Raw genomic sequence first — 17,689 nt, 5'->3', positions numbered from 1 at the left:
AGCGGTTTTCTTACGTGGCTCGTGATACACTGCGAGGCAGCCACGAACCAGAATTTTCAATTACGTGTTAGAAATAATGAGCACAAAATTCTCCCAAAGGACACTTCCAATGGACAAGTCTAGTGGGATTGTTTTAAAAATCAAAATGAATGGTGATGAGCAGGAATGGAGGAGGAGGAAAGGAACGCTGAGGATTCGAATGAATGGGGAGAGCACACAATCTCAGCCGGGGTCCGCCCTCTCACAGGCTCCACATGCTCACCGGCCAGTTGTGCCTTTAAACGCTGGTTCTGTGTGTTTTGTAGGCAAGGGAATAGAAAAAAAAGGGCTTGGAAAAGCAAGGAGAAGAGTGGAGAGGGAGGCGGAGAGGAGCAGACCCTTTCCATCCACACTTCCCATGGTGCTTATAGGAGGAGTGAGCGTTGGCATGAAAACTTCTCAAGTTTAAGGAGTGCTTAAGGAAAGGATGAGACCAACCCACAAACTACGGGTTTATAAATAATTTCCTGTATGAGATCTGAACTCACCGCTGTCATAGCTTCTCTTTGGAGTTTCGTATAAAACTCATTTTTATAAGCTTCAGAGAGCTGTTTCTCTTTCACACTGGCCACTCGGTTTAGCAAACGGGTCACTTTTTTTTTAATGAAACTAAAAAAATTTTTTTTCTCTTTCCTTGTCCTCCCATTTTTTTTTTTTTAAAGACTGGCTTTTGAACAGGACATAGAGCGTGGCAATACAGACGGCCTAGGAGACTGTCACAGTAAGTAACGTTTTTAAATCTGTCTGCCTAGGGATAAAGACGCTTTTTATCGAATGGTCTAGAAGCATCACACCACATGTGGAACTCAGTGCAGCCGACTCTGGGCATAACAAAAAGGAAGTGGTGTGTGTGGAAGCCAACACTGCCCAGGATTATTACTATAAATACAGCCACCTCTCCCATTATTCTAATGCTGTCGAACAAATCCATCCTAGAGGATATTAATTATAGCAAAGCGTTCATGTCAGTATATCCGTTACAGAAGTGACAGTTTTGTTGTTTTTCATAATGTGCTATTACACTGCGTTTTAGCCAAATAATCAAAAGCTTAATCATTGCGCTCTAGCTTTTTAATTGAGTGGGGTTGTTTTAGTGTTCTTCAACATATTCACCAACGAAAGTAATTATTTTTCAAAGTATGGCTGTGTGAAACCATTTGAGATAGAAACACACTTAAGAAATAACCCATGAGCATAAAGCAATTCTAAATGTCCTCTTTGTAGAAATTAACCCACAATGTCATTCTCAGAGTTCATGTCACATACTGATACATGGCAACATTTTACTTAGAATTTTCTAGAAGAGATCTCAGAACTCTGTCCACTTGTCTTATGATCTGATCAATATCAGGATTCTCTGAAAATGCTTTAGTGTTGTGAGCTTAAATAATAATGCTATGCTCTTAGGAAATGCTCTTTAGTTTGTTACTTTTTTAAAACCACAGTTGGAGCTTATTAGAGTTTTTTTTTTTTTTTTTTTTTTAAACACAGTCTAAGCACTAGGGTTAAGAGAAAGAAAGGCATTCAGGAAGGAGGCAAGACAGATCTGAAAATGTGGCTGTGGGCTTCTTAAAGGAAACTCAACTAGTTTGTGATTTACAAAAAAAAAAAAAGTTCCATGTGCTGAATTTCATGAAATTTGCATTCAAAATGGCACTGGAAAACAGCTCTTAAGGAAGCAAAACGGAGTGCCTAACAGCATTAGACTCTATAATAAAGATCATGGATATAATTCCAGGTAGTTTTTTGTTGTTGTTGGTTTCTTTGTTGTTGTTGTTTTGTTTTTTTGGTTTTTCCGAGACAGCATTTTTCTCTGTGTAGTTTTTGGAGCCTGTCCTAGAATTCACTCTGTAGACCAGACTGGCCTCGAACTCACAGAGATCTCTGCCTCCTGAGTGCTGGGATTAAAGGCATGCACCATCACTGCCCAGCATAAGTCATATAAGTACTGAAATTTCAGACTAGGTTATCATTCAACTCTCTATCATATTCTTTTGGAAGAGATATAGAAAAATCAAATTATGAAGGCAAATATCAGCCTTATCTACAAGTTCTTGTTCTTACGTAATTTGGATTATTAGTAAAATATATGGCCAACATTTTCATTTATCGTATCTTCATATGAAATAATTACACATCAAAATTGGCAAAGGCGATGTGTTATTACCCAAACGTCTGTGCTTTGTGTACAATTATTTACCTGGATCAGTAAAATGGTTTGAAGTTCAATCATTACATCTTAATTATCTTGTGCCTTGTAGTTTCAGTTTTAGAAAGATAAGGTTTTTTTACGGGGGCAGGGAAGAGGGTATGGGGATGTTACAGATACTTAAATTAGCTTTAGAAAATATTTTCATCTCATTTTAGTGATCTGGTGGTCTAAGTGTCTGTAGAAAAACAGGAAGATAGATTTGGCTTGAATCAGGAAGTATACAAAGAAGATGCTGATGTGTTTAAGTGCCCACACATACCTGTGTTCTCAGGCAGAGGAACCTAAGAGAACAGGTGTATGTAAAGTAGAAGGATCCAATGTAGTGGTTTAGTCTTTACGCCGAGGGTCAGCTGTAAAGTCCATTTCCCTCTTGCTCCACCCTTCACCCAACAAAAGGTGAGACCATGCCTCTGCCTGCCCGCTGCCCTGGGGGCTTCTCCTCTGTGCATGCTCCACCAGAACAGGAACTGCTTCTATCCCACGTTCTTGTGTATGTGTCCGTAGTCGGAGGGTATTTGCGTAGTGGCTGCACTGACTTTGACACACTTAGAAGACTGGTCATAGAGCGCCAGTGTTTGGTGAACCAGAGATCTGACCTTGACACCAGCACACGGACCTACATGTGTGGCTTCCCAAATTTGGGTTTGGAGTTTTAATTCCCAAACTAAAACTGCTGATGAGTTCAGAACGTTATGGATTATGAGACTGGATGGTTCTCTCAGTTCATTCATGAGGATGGAGCCAGACAGAACATGAAGAGAAGTTCTTTCTTACGGATGTGGCCGGGTTACTTTACCCACAGCCGTGCCCCTTTGTACAAAATGGAGCGCGGCTTCTTGACTCTCATACGGTCATTGCAGGGACCATTTCCTCTGCTAACCCTTGGGTTTCCTCTGCCTGTTAGCAAGGGGTCTGGGGGAAACTCAGCAGTGGAAGAGACCTGGAGACAGGACATGGGACTGAGTAGGAAGCAGCTTAGGTTACAAGCAGGAAGTGACAAGCAGTTTCCGGGGTTGGGGCTTCCCCATTGGCCCAGTTCTCGTTAGCTATCCCCACTCCCTGTGGGCAGTTCAGTAACCTCTTCCCTGCTTTTGTCTTTCAGATTCCTTCGTGGCACTGAATGGTAAGGAAGATGTTACTGTTATAATTTCATGCCCATGGAAATCTATTGCACTAATCCGCCTGAGTATTTTTAAACCTTAGGTTTCTTTTTAATTAATTTTTATCCTCATTTTTTATAGACATTTCAACTCCTCTACCAGATTATGAAATGTCTTTCAACACAGTGTATGGTCAGTTTATTGATGATATATATACATATCAGTATTAATACTTAAAGTTACTCATCTTTGGTAGTTTCTAGTTTTCATTCCTAATCAGAGACCAGATTCTTTGTTACTTCAGGGCCCCAATTCACTAAATGTATTTCTAGATTTCACTATGCTTTAAAAAAAAAAAAAAAAAAAAACTCTGTCTATATGGGACAGTTGATAAGGTAGAACAAATCTTAAACATTTAATCCATATAATACGAAACATGCCAACATTCAAGAATTTGGTAAATACATCTAATGGATTCTCAAGCGAAAAGAAATTTCTTCTTTTTGAATATGCTTGTATATAAGGAGATTCAAAACCAAAGAACAGTGGCTCTAACTCATAAACTGTAGCCCCCACAATACCATCTCCCCATTCCTGGTTGTCAGGATAACCTCCCCCAAAGAGGAACTCCCATGATAGGGCACAAACACCAGGGTCTTATGAGGCAAACGTGTGCAGTGTAGCATGAAATTGACCAACAAAATTTAAGCTCAGAAAGCGTTTGAATATTTACACATATTTTCCAGTGCGATTTCTTCAGAATGTATATGAGGAAGTGCGGGGCAAGGGCGTGCTGTCCAAACAGGATTTCTCCCATTGTTCTCTGCCTGAAAACACAAGTACTTGTGAAGTTCAGGAAGTGTCCTTACTTCTTTTTGTGCAAGCCAAAATGCACCTGCTTCATTTTTGTTTTTTTAAAATAAACCCCCAAAATGTCTGCTAAGTTAAATGGTTGAATGTGTTTTTCAAAATATAATATGAAAACGTCTCTACGGTATCAAATTTAAGCTTTTGCCTTTTAATTCAGACCATGAGTTCAGCCATTTGTGCATTTGTAGTTTTTGTGATTGAGATATATAACAAATGAATTGTTAAGGGACAGTCTTTAAATATAAGGATAGGCTAAAATGGAGGGAAAGATGCAAAGAAGAGGAAAAACACAAGGTTTCAGATGGAGAGGCGAGTTCAAGGTGTCTACAAATGTGTTCAATCCCCCTGTGTAAGTTTTCAATCTCTGAGACCAATTAGCATAAATTAGAAGGCTCATTGAAGTCTTCAAGACAGTCTTAAAAGCCAGAGCTGTGCAATCCGCTCCTCCTGCCCAGCCCCCTCCTGATGGGAGGCAGAGTGGAACAGAGGAGTCCACAGGATTTCTCCACCTTTGGCATCCTCTCATCTATGATTTAAACCAGAATATTGAACAGCAGACCAGGAGAAAATTGCTCAAAAGGCAAATGTCATCTGGCTTAACCTTAACCTTCTGGAAGGAAACCACTTAACACCTGTTCTTTTGTGATGTCAGACTCTTCCATCGTTGCCTATAGCTGAATAATTTTTATCAGATGCTGAGAAATCCAGACCTTGAAACTAATCGAACCAGCAACCTTCCTAGCATTCATCAATTGTTCACGACCAATTTTAACTCCCAGGGAATTCTTTGAACATATAATTAAGCTCTGGGATGCTCTTTATGGACAAAAAAAAAAGTCATTCTTCAAGCAAGTGAATCTTTCCTTTCCTCCTCAAAGAACAGGCATTTATTAATTTTTCCACATGTTAGTGGAAAAATTAAAACTTTATAGGACAATGCTCAGTTGTTGTGAGCCTTTGACCTGAAGCTTCTGTAAGGAAACCAAAGGGTGGGGCTTTCCTTTAGCTTCTGATCCCGCCCATTGCAGGTAGGAGCTATTCAGTATGCAGCTGTAAGGTGACTAATTGACCATCAAAATGAATGATGGTCCACCACAGAGGTCAGGAAGTTACTAAGGGCATAGAGAGAGGCTTTTTAAGGAGGGAAAACCTAACATATTTTTTTAGAGAAAAAAGAAAGAGTGATGCTCTATACAGTACTTATATAGTCTCATAACCGGTGCTATGTTGACATTGACTAAGAAAATATTTAATTAATTCACCCAACAAATATTTGTTGAGTGACTGCTCTGTGCCAGCCAATGGAGTAGGTGCAGGATTTGTAGCCTCAGAGGAAGGACCTAATGTCTACTTTGATGGGCGTGAAGATAGAGGAGGAAGACCACCCAGAATGCACCTGCACCGGTAGTAGTTATATCCTCTGTATGCCATGCACTTCCTGGCTAATTTAGGCCCAGAGAACAAACCACAAAAATGGAATTTCCTTTCTCAGGTGAAGGGATTGTTTTAATGCGCTATGCGAGCTTTCTGTTGGCTAATGCTGTAGGCAACACCAGTCACATATGCAAGAACCCCTTTTAGTGAATTGGGTCCTGACTGTCTTCTCTCTCTCTCTTCCTCTCTGTATTGAATTAGTGTCCCTTTTATATCTAATCAGCTACAGTCGTTGTTAACAGTTGAGTAGTAGAAATGGTCTCTAACCTCTAGAATCATAGTGACTTGTAGATGTAGAGAAACGACATGATGCATGAAAATTAACTTTTTGGATATATCTATAGTTTTTGTATCTTTGAAGACCATCAGAGCCTCCATTCCGTCCCATTGATTAAATGTGACCTCTCTTGTTGGACTGCATGATTGCCGCAAATCTATTGACATGCCATACCGTGTCCACAAGTCGTTTTGGTTACAAAGTCTCATAGACAACGTGTACAAATCATATAGCCTGTAAAGTCAAGTTGTGAGAAAGAACATCACGATCTCCTAGCAGCTGTATTAAGGCATGGAGAATCATCGTAAGAATACTCTTCTTGCTTGCTCACAGAAGCGGCTGTTCTCCATTCTCCCCTGGTGGCTCTAAACTTTTTGAGGCTCAAGTATCTGCTCTCTGGTTAATTTATTGCCAACCCATGCTTTCTGTCCTTAAGCACAAGTTTAAAAATTGCAAAGACTTTTTTTTTTTTTTTGGAGTAAATCAGATGCATAGTTTCTCTAGATTTACATACAGAAAATCGAGATGTGGTGTGTATTAGACTAACACTTCAGAGATACGAAGAGGCTGATTTCTCACATTTGTGTAAAGCATTTTCCTACCTAACCACCATCTGGTCCACATTAATTTCCTCTCGTAGCCATAGCGTTCCATCATCAATGAGTTTTCCATGTATCTGTAGCATATGGTCCAGGAAATCTTTCTACAGAAAATGTGTCCCTTAGGCATATATTTCCCCTAGATTACCATATTAAGAAATGTTCTCACTAAAGCATACTTATGGCATTACCATAAAATTGCCCCTTGAACACAGTTAAATTGAAAGTGCTCAAAATGCCTATCAATTCAGGTAGAAGAAATTCTTGCTACTTGAAGAGGAGCATAACTCCCCCCACACACGACCACCGCCACCTCCCTACCCACCTACAAAGCTAGTTCAATTTGTTTTCTCATGTTGTGTGCTGAGTTGTATTTTAGGCTGGCCATATTTTTTTTCTTTATGTAGTCTTGAATTCATAAAGACGTGGAAATAAACACATTTTAGACCCACAGTGTAAGCAGGAAGGAAATTTTCTTTTTTCCATTTCTTGGGCTGATTTTCCCAATCCTGTCCTCTTATCAGCATTGGATGGGATGCAGAACTCAGAAACGCAATGTCTAGAAAATCAAACATTCTTTGAGTCTTAAATGAGCATATTTTTAGCAGTGGGCTCTGAAGCAGACTATTTTCAACAAAACAGATGTTGGGAGCTGTGTGGGAACCACGCAGGTTGTACGCTGAGAGAGACTTCTGAAATGTTACCGAGGCTTCCTGATAGCATTCAGTTGTGATGGGTCCGAAGAAATCACCATTGCTGACTCGAACCTCTCCTCTTGACTTACTTTGCACCGGCAGCAGCAGTTCAAGATGAATGCTGTTTTTAAAATACATTGTTTTAAATTTGTAATCCTAAAGTCCCCTGGGACTCCAACTTCTAATGATCACTGCAGATTTTCAAAGAATAGAGAGAGATAGGATGCATTTATCAATAGAATCTATCTTTCTGGTGGCCAGTATTTTATTTATCATGTACAAGGTGGTCGTATCCTGAGGCGAGAAGTTTTAGAATTACTCTGAGTCTATTCTCCATCGTGCCAAAGACATTGACGACACACACGCAGTAGCTAGCTTGGCTTCTTTCCCAGGCTTACCTGGAACATATTCTACAGTGCCTCGACTGGCCCCAAGCGCAGAGCAAATCTCCTGCCTCAGCCTCCCAAGTGTTGGGATCACAGGCATGAGCTATTATGCTCAGTGGTCTTTTTTTTTTAAGTGCTCAAGATGTTACTTTAGGCGAGATGGTTTAATAATCCACTCAAAAGTCGCAGAGAGGCTGTATTTTATTTCTACAAGAGAGGACTGCTAATCAGACTTCTTTAAATCATTTTGACAGCCAAGATGAAAGGATTCGATACAATCTGCATTTAATCTCGTGGCATGATGGAGAGGAAGCTTCTAAATGTGCTCACAGGAAATGTCTAGGGTATCTGCCATGACTCCCGGTCTCACCTGCCTTCTGGCACTATCCTATGCTGGGCCACATCCGAGATCGAAATCTACCTTTTTCTAGTTTATCCTTCTCAGTCAGTGAGGCCACAAAAACAATGTCTCATACATCTGAGTCATGAAACTCAGAAACCAGCTCTAGACACAGAAGGTGCGCCCATAACAACAGGTAGCAGAGGAAGTTCTTCCCTGCCAAAGAGGTGGGAGTGGATCCCGTGGGAGAGAGAGCATCTCCCAGAATAGGAATGCCCATGAGGCTGAGCTGAAACTGAACACTAGACACACTGTGGAGCCTCGCTGGGAAGGGCTTGAGACAGGCTGTCATTTGTGATGGGAGAGGCCATCCACTGTCATCGATGCCCCATCAGTCACAAACCATGTTCCTGGAGGGCCTTTCATGCTGCCATGGGAAGTGTTCTAGGGAAGGACGTTAGGAAGGACTGTTGTGTCATTTTATCTTCCTAATTCTGGAAGAGGGGTCACTGCCCCTATGGTGTGGCAGAGGACAGGGTAAGTGATTTCCAAGGCTCACCCCACTTGGGGCTGAGACAGTCTCTGGCCCTTTGCCCTTTAACTGCAAGGGTCAGAGGGTCTTCTGCCTAGCACAGGACAGTCCACCCCTGCCAGCAAGCCTTGTCATTGCTAAGGCATACCCTCGGTCTCAAGGTCATCGTGGGTGTCCTGTCTCCTGGCCTCTGAGCAAAGGGAATGTGTTGTGTGGTGATGTTTCCCTAACTGTATTTGTGATGAAAACAGGGCACTCCAGTTCCCTCGTGCCCAGCACCACCACGTCAGATTCGGCATCCCAAGAGGGGTATGAGTCTAGGGGAGGCATGCTGGACTGGAACAACCTGCTCGAGGCACCCGGCAGCACAGACCCTTTGGGGGCAGTGTCCTCACATAACCACCAGGACAAGAAGGGTAAGGCCTTGGAAGTGCCTCTTCCTCTGGGGAGTGGGGGGGGGCGGGGGGGTGAGGGGCGGGGGGAAGGGGAGGACTGTGTACCTGCTTCCAGCTGAATCTAGTAGCATTGGGAACCTCCTGTGCACCTGATTGAAAGCATCTCAGAAAAGACTGCAACCCAGCCCTTGAGTCAGGCTTGATCCCCAGTTGTCTCCTGACCCAGGAGACACCACACAAAACCAATAGCACATCCTCGTGGGCTTCCTCTCTCCAGAAGAGGCTGAGGCTGGTCCAGAGCAAATGCTTACTCCTCAGACCCCTTCCCAGTCCTCTGAACTCCTTCTGGTCTGATGCTGTAGGTTTTTAGACCCTCTTCCCCCACCGTAATAGATGGGAATGCTGTGCAGGCTTTGGCAAGTGAAAGCCATGGAAATTAAAGCCTGCTGCTAGTCAGTGACTTGAGGAACAACGGCAAAGTCTTTCCCTCCTCCTAGGATTACCCCTCTCTCAGGCCTGTGGTCCTCAGACGACTGTCATCACCCTTGGAGGGCAAGAGCTGCAACAAAAATACGTTATTTAATCAAGCAGAATTGCTATGCGTTTGCCACGGAATGGAAGCCTCGCTAAATGAAAGGGACTCGACTGTGAACTGTCCTAAACTCTCCTTCGCTTTCTGTGCCGGCCTCCAGACGGGAAATGTCATGTCTTTTCGAGCTGCTTGCTGCTTCTGGTAGCAGCGCATCCTACTTCACCTGCAGCTGCGCTCAGAGAGGCCTTTACTTATCCCCAAAACAGTCTTGTAAATCAAAGCTCAAAAGCCCGGTTCTGTGGCTGAGCCATCTCCCCCCCCCCCACCCCCCCCACTCAGAACTGTTTGCTTCTATAGGTTTTCAAGAGTTCTGTCCAAGTTGGGGTTGGAGTTTTGAGGGTCAGGCATCCAGGGGGACCCTTAAAGGACAATCCGTGTCATGCCCTCTCCAGGAGTTTTCAGCATTCGTATTCCCCGCCCCCCCCCCCCCCCCCCATGGACTCCTTTCTGGACTCCCATGCTATTTCTTCATATATATTTTTTAATCTGCTTTTGTCCTGTAAGCAGTGAGCATTCTCTTGCCCTAGTTCCTGAGCCTAAATGGTAAAGATGGCCCTTTTATCCTGCTCTTCTGTGCATCCTCTTTGCTGATTTTATTCTTCTTCTATAGACTTCTGCTTCTTCCTATGTCCCGCTCCAAAGCTATTTAAAGAAGAACAAAGCTGGTTTTGTCTCATTGGCCTCTTTAAGTTAGACGGATCTGTCCTTACCAGCCTGAGAAAGTATTCAGTAAAGGGGAAGCTGCCCGACAGGCCACAAGTCCCAGCATGTGCCATTATTTGTGTGTGGCTTCAGACCTCAGATACGTCATCCCTGACTGTAGTCTCAAGTAGAGACAACTTAGGTTTTTTTTTAAAAAAAAAAAAAAAAAAAAAAAAATCCACTTTGTTTTCACCTGCTACACTTTTCTAGGGAGAAAAAAAGTCTCTGTCAGCAGGCATGGGTTGCAATCTTTCTCTGCGCTTCACTGAGAGGGGCAGCATGGATTTTCTCCATCTGTCCACTCCCCTAAGTAACGGAGGTTCTCCAGGAATCCAATTCGCACTTTGACAGACTGTTTTAAAATTCGGCCGTGTTCCCTCTCTCGAGTCTTGTTATGAGCGCTGACGGAGCTGGAAGCAGTCTGCACAGGGTCAGACAATGGTGGCAGAGGTGACCGCATGGGTGTTTAACATGGTTGCTGTTCTTGTGCTATGACCAACCTCCTTGCCTTGCCCCGTCAAACACGAGTTTGGTTTTGGACGGCTGCAGTATGTGATGGATGGGGCAATGCCAATGAGCTGTTATGCAGAAATCGAAAATGATAGAGCTTAATGTTCCCTGTACCATGATTTTTATGATTTTTTTTTGATTCCCCTTTTCTCTGAATGACCATTCTGTTCGCTGTTTATGATTTGTTTCCAACTTCCGTTTTGTTTTGCCGAGCACTGTGTGGTATGACTTGGTGATGATGTTCCTCTGTTGGAAAAGTCTTCGTTCCTTTTCTGACTCACTATGATGTCCCTCAACCTGACCCAACCTGTGGTCTCCTGGCTTCCTTTCATCTCCTGATGTTAGTGCTTTGATGACGTCACATCCTCGTGTTCGGCATCCGCTGGGATGCTGGATTTGTCTGGGTTTCCTAAGGGCCTCTGCGGGCGCTCTTTTCACTGGGCCAATTGTCTCATGGGAATGTGACACATGTGTGCTCCAGCTTCCGGAGCCAAAGATACTCTGGAATTGTTTCTAAGATGCTCCACATTTCTCCACGACGCAGAAACTGTGTCTGCTGACCAGCATCTGAGGAGGAGGAGGAGGAGGAGGAGGAGTCAAGTGTCCAGTGGCCTTTATTTGCGCCAGTGACAAAGCATCCGTGAGCAGCGTGAGCCCAACTGGCTTAGCTCTGCACAGTCACTGACGGACCTCGGGCCGGGCCCATTCTTTGTTCACTCCACCCTCCAAAACACATTTCCAGAGTATGTTTGCTGCTTTCCCTTTCTTTTCCTTGTTATGTCTTTGGTCTTGGTTTTAACCCTGTGCATCCCGCACCTCCGTCACAGCACCGTCCTCCTCACCCTGCCGTCTAACCCCCTTCTGCTACCATTGCTCTTAGCCTCCCCTTTCAAAAGAGTAGACCCAAGCCCTCCGCCCACCCCCACCCCCCACCCGTGGAATGTTCCAAGGCTCTTTCCTTCTATTCTGTGAGTAGCATTCAGAAGCTGCGCGGATATACCACCACACTGTAATCAAAGCGTGAGAGGAAACCTGCGAGGCACAAAGAAGCATTTTCATAGAAAGTGAAGTCATTTTCTCTCTCAGTACCTGGCCTTGCTCTTTATTACCCTATTGGCCTTGTCTAATGTCTCTGGCCTTGCGTCTATTCTTTAAAAATGCCTGATGTTTTCCAAGCCCTGGATTCATTAGTAAAAAAAAAACACAGCCAACCGCTGTTTTATCTCGGGGTCCCTAGATATCTGGAACCTCTCAGGCCAACCTTTTAATCATGGACTTGATAAATTAGATGCAGCCTGACTCCTTCCTTCTTGGTTTTTGCCACATCTAAAAATATATATTTATGTATCCATCCAATAACCATTGAGGTGGTAATGGGTAGTTACAAAGGGGCTCTAATTACATATAAATAAAAGAGAGAACCCGGTTTATTTTTAGGTCGGGCCTTACTCTCCACCACGCCTCCCCACAGCAAAAGATGTAAGAGCTTTCTTTTTTTAAATTAGACAGACTTGGGGAGAGAACGGCCACTGTTGTAGCCCCTTTCTCTTCCTGAAATCACGAATGGTATAAAACCAGATTCCCAAGATGCAGCAGGCAGTCGGGCGGGTGCAGAGCTGCCACAAATATGAAACGTCACCCCAAGCCTGCTGTTGGTATATACGAGGGAACTCATGAGCAGAGGGAGATCCCCTCTTCAGACTTCATTGAAGGCTGCGCTCATGAGTCCTCTGAAAAGCAGAGTAAATGGTAACCAGAGAATTAAATGTTCTCACTTGGTGAGAAATGGCATGCTTGTCTGTTTCAGGAAACAGAGAGTGAGATGCTGTCACCTGGTCATGCTTCGTCAAAAAGAGACGGTCACTGTAGACAAGGGGAAGAAGGAAAAGCAGCGTTTAAATTGAAATACAATGAATAGTAACTGTAGACAGTATTTTAATCAGTGTGTAATTAGTTTGGGAAATACGCCTCTAGTAAGACTTGTGAAATCTATGGGGAGGATGAGTGGAGTGCCCATGTTTTTATGCCCATCCTGAATGCAACTATATGAATTAGAATTTGTCAGTAATCCTCTTTATCGCCAATTGCTTATTTTCTGAATGCACCATAGCCTGTGATGGTATTGCCTCCCAGTGGGATGTGTAGCACCTTACATGGAATAAGGATGGTTTAGGTGACCTGGGGACATGGTGGGTGGCCTTTGGGAATAGCGAGTGCTATGGAGGGAATGTGTGCCCCCTCTTTCTTAACTATGTCTTAATTGTGGTTTCCTCTCGATTCTTTGTTGTCAATAGTTTCCTAAACTTGCTGGTATCCCTCCCTGTGTAACCGATAGCAAAAAACAGGCTTTAGATCGGAGCTTTGTCTTGCGACTGGACTTAACGAGAATGAATATTGGTTTGCTTCCAGTTAATATTTTTAAGTTAACTTTCTGTCCATGAAAAGTGACAGTCATTTTTTATATAAAAATATAACACTAATGTGAAGTCCATGTGAAATATTGTAAAAGTTAATTTAAAGCAAATATTACGTAAGGAGTCATGGCGGTGGTCGTAAGATATACTGTTAAGTAAGTCATATGGTGAGACTTGTTGGTGTAGCCAGAGCTGTAGAGATGGTCCCTGACTTAATAAAGTTTGGGTAGTGCTGGCCTAGAGGGACTGAAAGAGTCCGGTAAGGATGGAACTGCTACCAAGCACACTGTTCTTGGCACTCGGAAGGAGATTTGATGGCTTCCAAGCCCTGGGCTGTCTGGGCACTTCAAGGTCAAGTGACCATGGGTCAGTGCTGAAATCGACAACCCTGTGTTCTTCTCATTTCTGTCCTGACAGCCAAGCTTTGAAGTTGGGCAAGAGAACTTTAGTCAAGTGCGCATTTAAAGACAAATGGATTTAGACCATAAGGAAATTCGCCTCTGTAGCCTTACAGGCACCTGTCACATTTTTCTCAATCCGCCGTGAGCTCCCTAGAATAGAAGGCAGCTAGTTTTTAACCACACGGTGGCCTGAGGGAAAGGTGACCTCCAGCAGCCCTGCTTCTTCAGAGCTGTCTCCTGTTCCCCTGTCCTGAAAATACATACACTGACCCTTCTTCCCTTTCCCTCCGCTCACTCTGTGAGCCCCAGACCTTCAGAGCGAGGCCCTCTGTGCTAACAGACTGAGGAATCCATGCTACCGGAGTCAAGTACACTGAACCACAGAGCACAGGTCCGGTTAGAGTTGTAATACTCGCCAATGCTTAAAGCCTTCCTGATTCGGTGTTTTAGAGCATGCCGGTTCTCCCAAGAAGAAAAAATGATTTCTTGGCTCTTATCAAACTTTTTACAAGTGGTTTTATGCACAGAAAACGTTACTCCTCCTGAAAGTAATGTGAAGACAAACAGCTGTCTTCTTGACTTAAGCCAGATGTTTTGTGCTCTTTCTTCAGTAATACGCTGCAAAAAAAAAAAAAATGTTTCCTGGGGTGTCTTAGGAAAAATTAATCACTGATCCTAAAGTGCAGTTTTGGATGCCATTGAGGTGTCCTCTGGGCTAACTGAGTGAGACAGACACACTCCCTTGCTGTCTGAGGCATATCCAGCTGCCAGACCTATGAGACACACGTAGAAATGACAGTGACAAAATGCCTATGTGGTCAGTGTGGCCTCTGTGAGCCAGATCAAGACATACACCGTCAATGTTGGGAACAGCCACAGGCTGCCAACAGCAAGGGTGTGGCACTCTGATGGACGCTGTGACCCAGCCCATTTTCCTTCAGTGCCAATATCATGACAGTAATGGATCCCCAAAGCGGGAGGGGAGGATAATGGGAGTGTCGGAGAGGACTTCTGTCTAAAGTGTTGCGAACACTGACTTCTTGAATAGCTGGAGCTTTCTCTAAAAAGTCTGCAACCGACCCGCACTGATTGCACAGTTTTCATGTAGCATCACAGTCATCTTCGGATGTGATCGTGGAGCATGCCTGGCCTCCAGGAAAGTTCTAGAGAAAAGGCTGCTATCTTGTGGATCCGGTGGTGGGAGGAGCAAGGGGCCCTTACCTTACCTCCATTGGTCAATCTGAAGTTCAAAACAACAAGACGAGCATGCGTGGTCAGAGACAGGGCAGCTGAGAGGGGGCGGACTGGCCGTAAAGCAGAGTCGGTTGATTGCCGTTTGAGGTGTTAGAGGGAAGGCCCCCTGTGCTGTTCGTGGAAAATGGTGCACAAGCAGCTCCCGACGGTAAGGAAAAGAGAACTCTCAGAATGCAGCGTTTCTAAGTGTACGTTGTACTGCGTCCGCCCCACGAAGAGTTTAATATCATTTTTATAGCTCTGTCAAGCTGTGCTAACCTCCAAAACTTTCAAGTCTGTATCAGAAGTGTTTGTGGGCTGGTGGAGGGGGTCAGTGGGCGAAACCCTGAGGACGTGAGTTTGATCTCGGGGACCCACATGATGGATGGAGAGAAGTGACGATCATAAGTTGTCCTCTGACCTACATGTGCGTGCTATGGCACCAGCGTGTACACACACACACACACACACACACACACACACACACACACACAGCAATTTTAATAGCTTTTAAATGACTGTGTGAGTCATAGAGCCATGGAAACACATTGCTGGAAAGTAGAAAAGGTACTTGGTAAAATACAACGTGCTCAGAGAAATTTGAACTCCAAATATACTTAAATACTATTTTTCAAATATGTAGATAAAAGTGAATGCTTCTAGTGTAAGCATATACCAAATATTACATGAGACATACTTTTCTCTTAAAGCACTATTGTTTATTATCCAAGTTTATATTTAGCAAGTATCCTGTCTGTTTTTTCTACCTGAACCCATTGGTTTATCCCAGTTCCCTCACGCGACGTACTTTCTCCAAAGCATCCCTCTGTGTCTGAAGTTTAACAGCTGCAGAGTCCTGCTTAGCTTTCTGTTGCTGCGAAAGTCACCATGACCCAAGGCAGCTCGGGGAGGGAAGCCCTTTCTTGGCTCACACGTCCCAATAACAATCCATGTTGAAGGAAGTCAAGCAGGAACTCAAGCCGAATCAGAGGCAGGAATCATGGAGGAATGGTGCTTACTGGCTTTCTCTTCATGACTGCCATTCTTATAGATGCCAGGACCACCTGCCCAGGGATGGCATCACTCACAGACCAATCCAATGGAAGCATTTCCTCAATTGAGCGTCCCTCTTCCCAGATGATTCTAGCTTATGTCAAGTTGTCAAAAAGTTAAGTAGCATAAGTAGACTCCATGAAGCTGTGTTGATAACTTTGGTCTCAGAGCTGGCAGATTTAGAATAAACTGTATCAGAGAACTCAGTTTAAAAATTCCTTCTGTAACCGGCCATGATGGCCCAAGCCTTTGATCCCAATACTCAGGAGGCAGAAACAGGCAGATCTCTGCTCTGAGTTTGAGGCCAGCCTGGTCTACAGAGCAAGTTCCAGGACAGCCAGGGCTGCACAGACAAATAACAACAACAACAACAACAAATCCTTCTGTGATAGTTTCATCACATTTGATTTCAGGAAATAATCACTATAATTTTTATATCCATCAGAAACATAGTATTGGTAACAGACACCCACTGAAAGTAGGCTCCAATTAACACTGTTATGGAGGAAGGCTCATAAATAGAATTGCTCCCAAGCAGGACAAGATAATAAACTTGTTTTAAAGTCTATTTAGGGCTGGGCACACGTGGTGGCACATGCCTTTAATTCCAGCACTTGGGAGGCAGAGGCAGGCAGATCCCTGTGAGTTCGAGGCCAGCCTGGGCTACAGAGTGAGTTTCAGAAAAGGCACAAAGCTACACAGAGAAACCCTGTCTCAAAAAAGAAAGTCTATTTAGCATGAAAGTTTTGGTCAACTGTCCTATGATCCATATAGGTGTTTGGTCTCACTTTCGTGCTTGTTTGTTTGTGGGAGACTGAGACTGAGAAAGCACTAGGAAGTAAAGATTCAGCAGTGGTGATGGGAGCCGTCGTCTCAAAGAAAGACGGAAGAACAAACTCTTAGGGTTGTGGGGAAGGCTGCCAGCGAAGTGTATGGTGGAAAAGCAAGAGAGCATGAATTCTAGTCTTTGCAACCACAGAAACAGCTAGACATGGTGCCTTGTTCCTGGAGCCCTACTACTAGACATGTGCGTTTGTACCTGTGCACAAACACACACAGACAAAGACAGATGGCATCCTGAGGAATAACACCCAAGGTTGTCCTCTGGCCTTTGTATACACAAACACACACACACACACACACACACACACACACACACACACACACACACACACACACACACACACACACACACACACAAAACAAACAAACAAACAAACAAACAAAAACCCTTAAAAGCATTCCTCTGTTTCTTTATTCATTCAACAAACATCTATGCACAAATGTAAGTCTTCTACTGGATGTTAAAGAAGATACAGATTTTGTTTTACTTTGTTTTGTTTTTTCAAGAGAGGTTCTCTCTGTCTAGCCCTGGTTGTCCTGGAACTCACTCTGTAGACCAGGCTGTCCCTGATCTCAGAGATCCACCTGCCTCTGCCGTCTGAGTGCTGAGATTAAAAGCGTGCACCACCACTGCCTGTCGAAAATACAGATTTTGATAGGAACCTGCACAGAAGCCGTTTCCAGTTAGTGGGTGAGATACACAGCTAGCTTCTGGTGAGACAGAAGCAAGTCCGTGCAAGAGAAGTCAAGGACAAAAAACGGGAAGACAGAGCACTGGTAAGGTAAAAACAGGCCATGGCTGCTTCCAAGTAGGGTAGACTAGGGAAAGGCCTTGAAAAGCAGTGGAGGAAATGGTGGGTGTCAGTAACAGGAAAGGGGCGGTGGGGAAATGGATGTCAGTAGCAGAGCAAGAGGAAAAACCATTGCAAGGGGAACACATTGAGTGGACAAGTCACAAAGCTGCTCCAGCACTGGGTGAGTCACTAAGAGGCATGTCACGTGGAGTGACTAAAGTGATCCCGACTATGAAGGGCCGGAATGTGAACTGAGATCAAAGTAAGA

The 17,689-nt window shown here is 43.9% G+C and overlaps 1 protein-coding gene across 3 annotated transcripts in view; it reads left to right on the top strand.

The window, feature by feature from the left end:
• Window positions 1–17,689, top strand: part of Sema6a (semaphorin 6A) — a 126,120-nt gene that overhangs the window by 92,893 nt on the left and 15,538 nt on the right. The window contains exons 16-19 of one of the 3 annotated variants that reach the window (XM_052742160.1): window positions 702–760; window positions 3,354–3,374; window positions 3,493–3,543; window positions 8,736–8,900. In XM_052742160.1, coding sequence (XP_052598120.1) covers window positions 702–760; window positions 3,354–3,374; window positions 3,493–3,543; window positions 8,736–8,900 — 296 coding nt within the window. The remainder of the gene's footprint in view (window positions 1–701; window positions 761–3,353; window positions 3,375–3,492; window positions 3,544–8,735; window positions 8,901–17,689) is intronic. The other 2 variants (XM_052742161.1, XM_052742162.1) reach the window with 2 other exon arrangements.

The sequence above is a fragment of the Peromyscus californicus genome, unplaced genomic scaffold (genome assembly GCF_007827085.1).
Source record: "Peromyscus californicus insignis strain IS unplaced genomic scaffold, ASM782708v3 Scaffold_17__1_contigs__length_78620276, whole genome shotgun sequence".
Lineage (NCBI taxonomy): Eukaryota > Metazoa > Chordata > Mammalia > Rodentia > Cricetidae > Peromyscus > Peromyscus californicus.
Note: the sequence above shows the minus strand (reverse complement) of the source record. Positions and strands in the feature narration are given on the sequence as shown.